Source organism: Xiphophorus couchianus, chromosome 9 (assembly GCF_001444195.1).
Source record: "Xiphophorus couchianus chromosome 9, X_couchianus-1.0, whole genome shotgun sequence".
NCBI lineage: Eukaryota > Metazoa > Chordata > Actinopteri > Cyprinodontiformes > Poeciliidae > Xiphophorus > Xiphophorus couchianus.
The window spans coordinates 17,337,473-17,352,174 of record NC_040236.1 but is presented as its reverse complement, the minus strand read 5'-3'; the positions used below and the strand labels follow the sequence as shown (position 1 = coordinate 17,352,174).

General features: G+C 40.8%; 2 protein-coding genes across 2 annotated transcripts in view; both read left to right on the top strand.

The window, feature by feature from the left end:
- The window catches only part of hcn2b (hyperpolarization activated cyclic nucleotide-gated potassium channel 2b), a 46,534-nt gene extending 38,093 nt beyond the window's left edge, over window positions 1-8,441 (top strand). The window contains exon 8 of the mRNA XM_028026664.1: window positions 3,597-8,441. Within this exon, the coding sequence (XP_027882465.1) occupies window positions 3,597-4,561 (965 nt within the window). The 3' untranslated portion in view covers window positions 4,562-8,441. The remainder of the gene's footprint in view (window positions 1-3,596) is intronic.
- Window positions 8,442-12,467: 4,026 nt separating this feature from the next.
- Window positions 12,468-13,993, top strand: LOC114151370 (uncharacterized). The gene has a single exon (XM_028028534.1). It carries the CDS (start codon window positions 12,551-12,553, stop codon window positions 13,514-13,516), a length of 966 nt encoding a protein of 321 aa, XP_027884335.1. The 5' UTR covers window positions 12,468-12,550; the 3' UTR covers window positions 13,517-13,993.
- The last annotated feature ends 709 nt before the right edge of the window (window positions 13,994-14,702 follow it).

Sequence of the window (14,702 nt, the reverse complement as noted above, 5' to 3'; positions counted from 1 at the left end):
ATTAAGAGTTTATCTAAAGGGGTGACTGTCTGATATATTGCTGATGCAATATGTGTCCTTCTATTTTAATGGTTACCAGACATGTACCAGAAACACTCACTCATAAGCTGCAGGCTGAGCCGAAGAAACTATTTTACAGTGGCGGAAAACTTGACGAGAAAGTGTTGTCGCGAAAGCAGTGATTCAAAGATTGCGTTACACTGTAGATTTCCATTAAATTCTATAAATGAGGCAGCTTTGTTGAACCAACTCATTCAAAAGAGTCATAATCCTAGTTTTAATCAATTGTGGCATGAAAGAGTGCTTTATTTATAGAGCGCTTTTCACAGTCATACTCACAAAGCACTGTGTATCTAATTGTATTTCATCACTCCTCAGCAGAGGGCCTTTGCAGGCAAAGGACTACATTTTCTTTTTAATTTTAGTTTTCTAGGGTGTATGAACAGACATACTATCACAATAGCCTGGAGAAAAGCTGCTTTTTTATCACACCTTTGCACATCAACCTTGCATTTCAATGGCATATAGTGATACACAGCATTAACCAAGTAACACTTCAGCATAACCTCTTCATCTTTTACTATAGCTTACATAATTTGACTTCCAGCTATAAGGCAGGCTGCCAGAAACCTTTTAAAATATTAAGAAAATGTGGCATGAGTGCTGTTACTCGGATGCAACATATATATTTCACATATGATTTGCAGATTTTACTCAAGTTCAACAGAATTGTCACAGTGATGACCTAATGATGAGCTTACACAATTAAACAGGGATATCACCACATGCAGTAGCACCTATACATTTACATGACTGTATGGTGTAAGATTAAAAATGTATTGGTCTGACAGCAGGATTCGCTCTGTAGCCAATTTTCTATAGGTGACAGTACACTATGTATGGATTCATTTAGCTTTCGCTCCATATTTTAGAGAAGTCTGTAGCACTAAGTTTACATTTCATCACCTTCTTAAAATAATGGCCTAAGAAATTTTTTGCTAAAAGCTATTCTCCTGCCTAAGTTATCTTGAGGCAGTAAAAAAAGGGGTGATTTGTTTTGCCAAAACGAATTTTAACAAAAAATTACTTAGCTCATTATTTTAGGAAGATGACGATTTGTAAGCCATGAATTTTCAGTTTTCAGTCCATGCTATATGCCAGGCCAAAGAATTAAAATCATCATCTATCTTGCAGTGTTTTTTCTCACAAAAACCATTTGGATCAGAGAAGAACAAGGCGTATTGACCTTGATGTTGTGCTAATATCTAACCTTTCTATTCAGTTTTCTAACACGTTTTCTGCAAAGAGATCCAAGCTGACAGCCACCGACAACACATCATATGTGCTGCTGAAGCTCAACAACAAAACTCAATTCAAGTCTAGCTGATGTATGTTCTTATAGTATCTAAAATATGACAAATTTTAAATCATTGGGATGCAGCTAAGAAGGCTAACAAGTCAAAATGTACAAATCCCACCCTTTGTCCCAGTCATTCATCCCTCCCTCCTTCTTTCCACATTTTACAAGAAAGAAACGGATGAGGAAAAGATGGGTATGGGAATTGTTAGATGGATTAGTGTGGTGTCTGCAGTTATGCAAGCGCTGTGCAGTCCTGTTGTGGTGAAGAAAGAGCTAAGCCAAAAAGGTGAAGCACTCAATTCGCAGGCCAATCTACATCCCCACCTTCATCTATGGTCACAAGTTCTGGGTAGTGACAGAAAGAATGAGACCGTGGATACAAGTGGCTTCCTCCGCATGGTGTCCAGGCTCTCCCTTAAAGACAGGGTGGGGAGCTTGGATATTCGAAGGGGACTTAGAGTAGAGACACCAAGAAGAGCCAGTAGAGGTGGCTCGAGTATCTGGTCCCCTCCTGGTGAAGGGCTCCAGCCACCTCCCACCAGGAGGACATTCTCAGGAAGACTTAGGGTACTATGTTTCTCGACTGACCTGGGAAGGCCTTGGGATTTTCCTGGAGGAGCTGCCCCAAATTACTTGGGACAGTGAAGTCTGGACTTTTCTGCTTAGGCTGCTGCCCCTCGGACCCAATCCTGGATTAAGTGAAACATAATAGATGGATGGATGGAAAATCTTCCTTTCATCTGAATCTGATTCTCCTTCTTAAGCAGCCAGCATGTTTAGTTTGAGTGCTTCGTCTCACCACCTTTCCTCAGTTCTAAAAGCATCATTTTCACTAAGCACCTGGCTTTCTTGTTAAGAAGAGAGTAAAAGCTCTTTTTTCATCTCCATCACACTTTGTACTTGTTAATTGACAGGAAACTCAGACACATTCATCTCTAACACACATCTCAGTAAATTGGCAGTGTCTTGGTTAGTTCCAATTATCCTTTTATCTTAATTGCCACAGCTGCGGCTTGACCCTGTCGGAACCTCTGCTCGAACTCACACCTGCTTTCACGAATTTAATTGGTACAGCTTTGTAGACAGCTCAGCAAGGAACTCATTCCACAATCACCTGCTTTCATTTTGATCAAAACCAAACTTAAATTTGACATTTATTGAGGCCCCAGTTGGGTTGTTGACGGTTCATGACCGACTCTTGTGTGTATAGTGGAAGCCTAAATTAGTGGTTCCCAAATGTGCCGTTCTGCTTCTGTTCCACAAATGACAGTAGAAAATACTAGTTACCCCCACTCTTTGTTGACTCTGTAATTGGTATGTAAATGGTACAATTTCTATATAAGAAAGCATTAATAGCCTAAGTATTGGTTACTTTTATCTATTGTGGGATAATTTTAGTTAAAAATATAATCTACAGACAAGTTAACATTTACCAATAACAATTTTTTAAATGTAATTTAATGTAATTTCTGAAGAGGATCTTTAGATCCAATACTCATTCATTTGTGATCCCAAACTTTGCGTGCCTAGGTTGCTTCAAGATAAAAGACTTCTTGCTGTCTTTTGTTTTGAGTTTTCTCCACCCCCTCTATTAATACTTCATGTTTTGTTTATTTATTACTGTTTCAGAGGACATTTTTAACATCCCCCTGTTGGCAATGCTACTGTACCTATCTGTTACACAGCATCGCATGTCTTGAATTTTATAGTGATGCTATAAATATCTGCTACTGTTAGGCCATCTACTATAACAGTTGCCAAAGGTTGACTTAAGGAATTAAATCTGCTGTCCATCTGCCTCAAAATTCATGCCTTTGCACCCAACTGTACTTTGTATGACTAACTTTGTATCTGTTACCCTGTGCATAATTATCTTGTCCTTTAAATTTTCCTGTGCATCAGGCCACCTCAGGAATCTAGAAGCTGATCAACACCATGTCCAAAGGGGTTGGATTTAGTTTCTATTTCAGTAGGCTCCAGTTTGCATAGAAACATGAAACAGGCTTTAGATATGAAAGTTTCAAGGTTAAATTCACATATCTTCCCATCCTGGCCCTATAAAAATACTTTTAGAATGGCAACTGCTTTGTATCATGGACTTTACTTTGGTGTTGCACCTTCATGACACTCCTACAATGTATTTCCATGCTACAATGATGTAGGCTAATGTTCTCTTCTGTTGCAACACAGAATAAATTTCAACTACACATAAATATTCTGTGTTCATGTCTTGCAGGCAAGAAGAACTCGATCCTGATGCACAAAGTTCAGCATGATCTCAACTCTGGTGTTTTCAACAACCACGAGAATGAGATGATTCAGGAGATAGTCAAATATGATCGGGAGATGGTTCAGCAGGTGGATGTACCACGGCCACGGGCAATGTCCTTGACCCCTCCGCTCCCCGGCGGGATCTTTTCTCCTCCTGGTTCCTCCACTCAGCCTCGAGACTCGGCAATCGCCACCCTGCAGCAAGCTGTGGCGATGAATTTTTGTAACCCCATGCAAGGAAACTCAGTGGGAGCAGGGCCCTTGCAGTCTCCTAGGATGGTGAGGAGATTCCAGGTGATGCAGAGTGTATCCAGCCCAGTCTCTGCTTCTCCACTCCAGTCACAACTCCTTGCCTCCGGTGCCTTTGCTCCAGTCTTGGCCAGTCCCCCTATTCAGAGTCCACTGGCTGCTGGAGGACGATCATTCCAGTACGGATCCAGTGTGCTGACTGGTCCGATATCAGGCTCCCAGCTATCTCTAGTTCAGCAGCACATATCCAGTCCTGCACACCGGCCCAACATGCATAAGAGCACCCATTCTTTGCACCTGGGCAGCCTGAGCCAAGATGTCAGGGCCCTGTCAGCATCTCAGCCCTCACTACCTCATGAGGGGGTGCAACCAGCTGTCCCCAGTCCACCCCAGTCAATACAAGTTTCTTCCACTTCTATTGGACCCCCTCAGACGCCAATAGGCCCCTCAAGCATTCGGAGTGCAGTACCTCATAAGGTGGTACTCCCCCACCAAATGTCAGTGGGGGCCTTCCCTGTAGCATCTTTGCCTGGTTCTGCGCATGGTTTTGCAGCAGGGGTGGCAGTGGGTAGCATGGGAACAGGTCAGGGGGACACACTACCACCTAAAAAGGACTCAATAGCAAGCCTTTCAGAGACAGACCACATGAAGGTGAGATCTAGGCTATCCTCAAACTTGTGATCTTAATCAAACTGTTCTAGGGGGAATGACTGAACGAGGAACACGATCACAGGAACATGTTCCTCTTCTTTTTCCAAGTTTGACTATCTGAATGTATGAATGTTGAGCGAGCAGGCAGCATCCAAAATATATGAATCTAATGACATTTGATTCTACAACACTGAGATGTTTCTACTCACAGGTGTAGTTGCACAGATAAGTAAAAGTAAAGTAGCATATTTCACATCATAGCTAACAATATATTCTTCAGTGTCCTCCCATTCTTCTCATACAATGTACACCTGAGGTCAGATGGTTTAAAACTGTTATTCAGGGAACGGCTTTAGATATCAGACGTTGGAACTTAATTTGCGATTATTTACTGTAACTTCGTAATGTGCCAGAGCTCCTTTTAAACTGTTAAACTTTTTTGCTTCCTTTCAAGATATCTTATCGACTTATTGGGAAGCAAAAATAACAAAAAAAAGAGACAGTTTTTGACTACCTTACGACAACGGTAAAAGCCATACTTCAGATAAAATATTATGATTGGACTGCTGACAGTATTAAGAAAATTATAATTTTACCGGCATTTCTACTAGCAGAGAAAATGTAATACACAAAACCCCCAAGACTCTTGAAAGCATAGTTTGGTTTTCAGTAGATGCCTATCAGAGGAAATTTAGATTAAAGAAGTAACCATACACGGGAAGAACTGTTCCTTAGGCTCCATTCACACCAGATTGAGACTGACTTATGGCCTCCAGACCCTCCATGACTGTTAGAAGGTTGCTGAGTCAGGTAAAATCTCAATTTCAGTAGGCAGTGATAATCCTGCTGTGCATTTAGTACTCATCAATAATTCTCATCAAATATGATTTTTGTTTTCTTGCAAACTTACAGCCACAGGTGTCACATCTTCTCTAAGGAGTTTCTTATCAGTTTATAAAATGAGTGCGTAAATATTTGACACCATCAATTTCAATCGTACTATGGTTTTCTGAATCCTTTGTACTGCTGGCATCCCGAGTAATAATGCTAACTGGGTGCAACGCTGTACATACTGGTAACTCTCTTTAATGTTATGGTGTGGGCTTAATCTGGAGTGATATGATGTCATCATATCAATTATCACATGGTATAATTGTTTTGATAAGGTAAAGACTACTCTTAAACTCTTCATGTAACCCCACTATGACAGAACCAAACTATTCAGTTAAGATCACGGGAGATGTTATAATCCATACTGAAATTACAGTGGTGGGATGAATGTGTTTTTTTTCCCAAATAATTGATTTGTGCTCTAGTTATCCCCATGTTTGTTCACTTTATAGTTCATAAATCTAACGAGGGTGAGTTTTCAACCTTACATCACTATGCACCTTTCTGTTTTGTTTTTAAAGAAACATTTAATGGTTCAACAACAACTTTTCAACCACATGGAAATTCCTACTAGTAGCCAAAAATGTAAATTATGCAAAGTTCAACAACTGGCTGATCTTTTTTTTTTTTTATATAAAAAAATATATATATATTAAACTGTAACTTACTAGCCATGGTGAGAAAATTATTATTGACAACAAAGAAACATGCTTATATCTGCTGGATGTATCCAAAACGTTAAACAAACAAAGTTTGCTTTGGGCCTCTGCACCGACTAATCAGACTCAAATGCATCCCAGGAAGCAGTTCTTATTGCCCAGACTTGAACTGTGATTCACTGCCATCTACAAACTAGAAACTTATTACAAGTTCAATTGTAAACTCAGGCCCCTATTATTGCAATGTATTCATTCTTTTCTAATACTGAGTTTTCACTTGCCTTTAGTGGCCGTTTAGGCGATGCATCTCTATGCCAAAGTCAATTCTGACAAATAATGAATCTCCTGTTACCGCCACAATTTAGATAAACAGCCAAGGACAGCGCCGATCCTTCGCAGGACGTATATTGCAGTGTGCCTCTGTCATTGATGCTTCGGTAAGAAATCATCGAATGCCACTGATTTGTGTCCAAGAGCATTAGGAAGAAGACCCTTTTCTCCAGGACCTGACATTCTATTCACCTCAGCTCACGATTGGCTGAATCATTACAGGGTAATGAGAGTGGAAAATGGAATCCCTCAGGCCTGTTTGGGTCCGTTATTATCATCCTTCAGCTGGATTTTATTATACTGTGCCAATAATGAGTTCCTCTCCTATGATCATTTTGCATTTGCGTCCTGTTTAGTCTGTGTTCTTGCACAGTCATCCACCTTGGGAGTTTCAAATTGGACAAAAAAAGTAGACGGTTTTAAAGTTGTTTTTTTTTTTAAAGATCTATTGTGTTTTTTTGTCTTGTGATTAAATTATGCCCACAGGAACTCATTTGGGTACTCCAAAGTAATTAATACAGGCTTGTTATGAGAATTGTGCTCATTTTACACTGTGTCCGGGGGCCATGGTCCTGGGATAGAAGACGCAGTTAGTGACCAAATTAGTTTTGGACCCATAACCAAGACAAGAGCAATGGTGCAGGAAAAAAAAAACTAAAACAGGACTTACCATATAGCAATAGTAGTTTATGTATACATTCACTGAGCACCTTTTTGGGCACATCTGTTCATTTGCTTTCTTACATAAATAAGTCAGGCAAAGACTTGGCAGCATTTCAATGCAATTAGAAATCTAGTTGGCTTCAATACGACTTGAGTTCAAACCAATAACTTGCAAAGGGGGAGGGGGTTTAAATAACTTTGGGTTTACCATAGATGTTGGTGCCAGATGGGCCAGAAACAGATGATCTACAGGGACTTTCACTCACAACTATCTTTGGGATTTCCAGTGACTAGTCTAGTTGTGTAGAAGAAACTCTTTAAGGTTGCAACTGGTGCATATGTTTTCTTGGCACACTTTGGACAACTTAGTGCCAATTGAGCATTGTAGAACACCACAATCCCCCTGAGTAGTGTCACTAACCACCTCTTTTCCTTATGGTGGCAGTGTAGCCATCTTCTGTACCATGTCATAAAGCTCAATCTTAAACTCATTTCTCAGACACTGTTCACTGCGGTGAACACATTTGAGATGTAGTGGATTGAGACATTTTAACTAAATGTTCAGCCAACAAATCTGCAGCAACTTTTGATCTGTCATTCCAAAATGTACCAAGACTTTGGAGAGATGTTTCTGACACCTGGTTGAATCTATGCTACTAAAGAATTAAGACAGATCTGAGGGCGAAAACAGGGCTGGAACTAGAACTAGCCTGGTGTACCTAATAAAGTGGCCAGTGAATGTAACTTCAGAGAACCATCACAGAGCTCCGGATATTGTACGTATTTTTTGACCAATAAAAATTTTGACCAATAATAAATACTTTTCATGAAACCCATCAGTTTAGAATTAAAGCAAAGCTACAAATGATGCAGCTTTTGTACACAAAACTCGCCTGACAGATCAGATATCAGAACATTAAATGAATCCAGTCAATTCCTATGAATGTGACATTTGTGACAACAAGCAATAATAAAGACTGAGTGGTAATCTTATGCAGATGATACTCAACTATACCTTTGATTTGTCTGTGGAGATGTAACATTTTTAACCTTACATTGGTTTTTGAAACTTTACTGAAAATTTTGTGTTCGTTGTTTCTTTTTGTAAGCAGATAACTCAGTTTAGACCACCATCCTTACTATGAATAACTTGACTAATATGGTTATTCCTATGTGTAAACATAGCTTGCATCATGTAAACGAGACTATTTATTTATGTAACCTGGTTCACTATTATTGTAGACCTATTAAAAAAGGACATGTTGAAATAATTATTGTTTTACTCTGACAGAATCATATTATGATCTGGACGAACTGACCAATCTTAAAAATTAAAGCAAAAGGAAATGAATTGACATGACAAAGGATATATGACTTTGTTTTCTATACTTGTTTGCATTCCCACCAGGAGTTTGTGTAAAAGTTATTTATCTGTCTGGTTTTCGTACCTCAGTTCAGTTTAGAAACTTCTTTGGAGCACTGACTCTCGGATTTCCCCCAAAATTTTGGAAATGTTTTGTTCAATATCCTTTTTCTCTTTTTGCAACTTTGCAAACATATTTAGTGTTATATAAATGTTACAGAAACTCAGCTGTTCGACCCACAGGGCATCAGTACAGATAACATCTGTGTTATGCACACTTTCACACATGGCTGCAGTAGCATTTTGACATCTGCATTTGCAGAGCTGTGGACTTTGTTGCATGATTCTGAGTATTTCTACTTTTTTTAAAATCATAAATTCCAACTTTCACCTTTAAAATATTAATATAAATCTTTCCATCCATTTAGATTTTTTATGATCAGTGAACACTGAATTCCTCATATTGACCAATAACATCTGTCAAAAAAATACATAATGCAATTTTGTACTTATTCAAAATCAAACTTTATGTACCTATATCTCCTCTGTGACATCCCTGCTTTCTTTATGCATTTGCAGAGCAGAGTTTCTAACTCTCCTCAAATGAAATTGCAACACATCTCAGCAAAATATTGATCCACCTATTATAAATCCAATAATAAAACCAACCAATATTGCATCGCTACAAACAAACAAAAGCCTTGGTGAAATAAGTCATTAGCAGGGAATATTTTTGACTTTAACCCCAGCTTTTATTTTTCCATATTTTTTTTAAAATTCTGTCAATCACAGAAATGTAAACAAATGAGTTACATTTTAATATTTTACTTTCCTTTTCAGTTATTACTTTTTGGCTGTCATGTATTAAATAAAAGCACTGAAGCTTAAGTTGGCTTTTCTAACGGAAGCAAAATTTCCAGTGAGAGCATTTCATGGTGAATGCCTCTGCTTTTTGACAGTCATGATGTTATTGCTTTACTTTCACAGCCAGAATTTAATATCTGCTTCTTCAATCTTTGAAACCAGCACTTCATCGTGTTAGAATAGCATCTGTTATGGTGAAATACCGCCTTTATTACATTTTAAGTTTTAAATGTCATACAAAAAAGAAAAATGATATGTTTGTCCATCCATTTAGGCCATTTTACATCATCTGTCTTGGCCCCATCCTGCTACTTGGAAATATCAATAATTTACGAGGAACCTATTCTGCCTTCCTGACAGCGACGGTTGTATCGACTACACTCTCTTCTGCCTCTCTGGTTACACATTAGTCTTAATATGCAACTATGCATGAATCTATGTTTGGGCAGAGGTTTAGCAGAGTCATCTCAAAAACAATTAAATGCACGGGGACGTGCATTTAATTGTGGACCCAGCACAATGGACCCAGATGCTCCTATCCTGCTGCTGCTAGGAAGAGATGTCCTACGAGTGCATAAGGTGAGAGAGCAAATAAATGGACCTCATGATGCTCCATATGCACAGCGACTTGACCTGGGTTGGGTTGTAGTAGGTGATGTTTGTGTGGGAAGTTTTCATGGATCTACAAAGGTCAGTGCCTTTAAGGCAAACGTGTTGCAGAGTGGGCGCACATCCTTTCTCAGTCCATGTCCAAACAGTGTCCGAATAAAGGAGAACTATGGCACCTCACAACATCAGATCCACCCCCTTGCTCGTGAAGACATTATTCAACCTATGTACTCAGAGAATCACGAACATGCAGTATTTGAAAGAACCAAAGATGATAACAAATCGGGATTGTCTGTAAACGACAAAACTTTTCTGAGCATTATGGATAAAGAAGTCTACCAAAATGAGGAGCACAGCTGGGTAGCCCCTTTACCATTTTACTCTCCAAGACAACTTCTTACAAGTAACCGGGAACATGCAATGAAGCGCCTTGACTCACTCAGAAAAACTTTGGAGAAAAAGCCAGACATGAAAGAACACTTCAAGGAGTTCATCCAGAAAATGCTCGATAAAGACCAAGCTGAACTAGCACCCCCCTTAGAAGAAGGTAAAGAGCATTGGTATCTTCCAACATTTGGTGTCTACCACCCGAAAAAACCAGGACAGATCAGGGTGGTGTTTGATTCAAGTGCTGCATATGAAGGAGTGTCTTTAAATGATGTACTTCTGAAGGGACCAGCTTTGAACAACACTCTGATAGGAGTTCTTCTGAGGTTTCGAAGAGAACTGGTAGCTGTGACAGCAGATGTGCAGCAAATGTTCTACTGTTTTCTTGTCAGAGAGGATCATAGAGATTATCTCCGTTTCCTCTGGTATGAAGATAATAACCTTGACAAGAACATTGCAGAGTACAGAATGAAGGTCCACGTGTTTGGAAACACACCATCACCTGCCGTTGCAATATACTGCATGAGACGAGCTGCTATAAAGGGTGAGAATGAACATGGTTCTGATGCAAGACAGTTTGTGGAGAGACAGTTCTATGTTGACGACGGACTAATTTCAGTTACCACACCTGATGAAGCAGTGGACCTCCTGAAAAGAACAAAACAGATGCTTGCAGAATCCAATATAAGACTGCACAAGGTAGCATCAAACAGCAACCAAGTAATGGAAGCCTTACCTAAAGAAGACCGAGCAAGTGATTTGAAGGAGTTGGAGCTTGGTGCAGATCCCCTCCCTCTCCAGCGAAGCCTTGGACTTTCTTGGAATTTAGAAACCGACAGCTTCACATTCCAGGTTTCAAGTGAACCAAAACCATTCACCAAGAGAGGCATTCTATCTACAGTAAATAGTCTCTTTGACCCCTTGGGATTTGTGGCCCCAATAATAATGCAAGGAAAAGCTCTTCTGCGTGAACTCTCATCACAACAAGATGAGTGGGATTCTCCACTACCTTCTGAGAAAGAAGCAGAATGGAACGCATGGAAAAACTCTCTGACAGTCCTGGAGGATCTACACATTAGGAGGAGTTATTTTCCCATGTCACCCACATCACTGCTAAGGAGAGAGTTATGCATTTTTTCAGATGCATCTACACTCGCGATAGGAGCTGTAGCCTACATGAGAGCAGCTGATGTTGATGGAGCATACCACGTTGGCTTTGTTATGGGTAAGTCCAAGCTGGCTCCAAAACCTGCACACACTATTCCACGCCTGGAACTTTGTGCTGCCGTGTTGGCTGTACAGCTGTACGAAGTGATCCAAGAGGAAATAGACATCAGTGTGGATGCAGTTACATTTTTTACAGACAGCAAGATTGTACTTGGCTACATCCATAATTCTTCAAGAAGATTTTATGTGTATGTGTCCAACAGAGTGGCAAGAATACGGCAATCCTCTTGTCCACACCAGTGGCGTTATGTTTCCACAAATCAGAACCCTGCAGACCATGCCACCCGGTTTACTGCAGCAGAGTGCTTACAACAGACCAGCTGGTTTACTGGTCCCAGTTTTTTGACATCAGATTCTGCAGAAAAGCCCCCTGAAACCAACAACTTCAGTCTGGTGGAACCTGAAATGGATGTTGAAATTAGACCCATTGTGACAGTTCTGACTACCCATACCTCATCAGGTCAGTTAGGTTCACATCGATTTGAGCGATTCTCAGATTGGACAAGACTCTGTAACACTATTGCCAGACTCATGAGTGTCGCCGTCTCCTTTAAGAAGAATCATGAGGATGCAAAACGTGAAACAGGAAAATGTTTTGCCAAAATACCCAGTACGGTGGAGCTCAAAAAGGCTGAAACTCTAATCATTCATGACATCCAACAAGAGGCTTTCAAAGACGAATTTAAGTGTCTTGAGAAAGGAGCGACATTTCCTAAACAAAGCCCACTTCAGAAACTTAACCCCGTGAAAGACAGTAATGATTTGCTGAGAGTTGGAGGTCGTATTTCATCTGCAGGGATGTCAAACGAAGAGAAACATCCATTGATCATTCCCCGAACATGCCACATTGCCACATTACTTGTGAGATTTTTTCATAAGGAAGTGGCTCACTAAGGTCGCCACATAACAGAAGGAGCTATTCGAGCTGCTGGTTATTGGATTATTGGAGCTAAGCGTCTAGTGTCTTCTGTAATCCATAAATGCGTCATCTGCCGCAAGCTACGTGGACATCTACAAAAACAGAAAATGGCAGATCTGCCGACAGACAGACTTACACCTGAACCTCCATTCACAAATGTGGGCCTTGACATCTTTGGACCATGGACCATTAGTACACGTCGCACGAGAGGAGGAAGTGCTAATAGTAAACGGTGGGCAGTACTTTTCACTTGTATGTCAACCAGAGCTGTGCACATAGAGCTGGTGGAATCCATGTCAACAGATAGCTTTATCAACTCTCTGAGGAGATTTTTTGCTATCCGTGGTCCTGCTAAACTTCTTAGATCTGACAGGGGAACCAACTTTGTGGGTGCATGCAGAGAACTGAACATCATCTCCAAAGAGGCAGTGGTTGAATCCTATCTCCAAAGCAAAGGATGCACATGGATCTTTAACCCACCACATTCATCACACATGGGTGGTTCATGGGAGAGACTTATCGGTGTATCCAGACGCATTCTGGATGCTATGTTACTTCAAACAGGACACACTCATCTCACACACGAGGTTTTGAGCACTCTCATGGCTGAAGTCATGGCGATCATGAATGCCAGACCTTTGGTGCCTGTGTCTAATGATCCTGAGATGCCAACAATCCTCACTCCAGCCATGTTGCTTACTCAAAAGACAAGCACAGTGTCAGCTCCTTCTGGTGAATTCAAGATGGGTGTTCTCCAAGGTAAACAATGGAAACATGTCCAGTGTCTTGCAGACACTTTCTGGAAGAGATGGAAACAGGAATATTTGTCCACTCTACAAGTGCGCAGGAAATGGACTCGGCAAGAGAAAAACATAAAGGTCGGAGATGTTGTTTTGCTTAAAGACAGTCAAGCCCACAGGAACGATTGGCCCATTGGAATTATTGTGAAAACCTTACCAAGCAGTGACAAAATTGTACGCAAAGTAGAAGTGAAGACTACAAAAGGGGGACATGCTAAGATTTTCCACAGACCTGTCTCAGAAATTATTGTTCTGCTTTCTGAAGGCTTTTGAAGATGGACAGAGACAGTTTTCTATTCTTATGGTGTCAAAATAATATTTTGCCAAGCGGGGAGTGTGCTGACTCCATCATTATGTTTTGTTTGGTTGGTAAATTTTAAGTTAAACTATGGACCCTTACTGACACCTAGTGGACATTGTTTACAAATTTAATTTGGTCAGTGAAGCAGAACTCGTCCAGCTGTACGGTTGGTGTCTTCGTCTGTCCTTCAGACACGTTTGTTCCTTGGACACCATTTGTCTGTAAGTTCATTTTATTAATCGTTATTCCAGCATTGTGTAATATTTTGTAGAAAAGTTTTATGTTTCCCAACCAATATTTAAAGCTACATCGTTAGCTAATTGGAGAGAATTGGGAGTCACATGTTTGCCTAATTGTTTTCTGTATCTGTAGCTGATGTATACTTTTGTGTTTTGTTACAGTTTTACAAAAACTAAAAGAAAAGAAAAGAAAAGAAAAACAAACCAGCAAAGAGTTGCAAAATAAAACAAGAAAACTATCAAGGACTGGATTATTTTCAACAACTCAAGTGTTAGCTAGCTGTCTAGCTTTGTAAGAGCAACACATTGTGAGGGCAGTATACTACCTGTCAGTCAGAATAAAGGTCAGAGCAGCTCACACCGATGTGCACGCGCACACACCTGCCAACACTGCATCACCTGTCTCTGTTTCCCCCACTGCGCTGCCTCCTGCTTCCTCTCCCCTGCCGTCGGAGAGCTCTGGCCCAGTTCCCCCCCCCCCACCTCCAGGTCTGTCTGTACACTCCGCTCCTGCCTGCAAGTGCTGCTGAGTGCAGGGCTCTCTCGACACCACCGGGGCAGCAGATAGGCCGGGAGAGCCCAGGAGCCTGGCAGGAGAATCAAAGTCCTCTCGGTGAGAGTGAGTGGTGCAGCTATCGCAGAGTGGCTTCCATCTCTGGCATGTCTGGCAGATAGCGGCTAACACTTGCATAGTGTTCACTTTCTGATGGTGCTGCCGCTGGAATAAAGAGCTTCCCGAAAGCCCCACACACGCTGCTTTGTGCTGCGAGACAATACCTCTGCTGTGGAGGCAGGCAGCGCTGAGTGAGTGACACAAGAGTGCTGGTAAAAAAGTATTTGGTCTCTTAAGGGCGAGTTGTTGTCGCGCTTTCGAAAGTTTGTGTCGAGCGCGCGTGAGCCAGCAAGAGGCGTGGTGTTT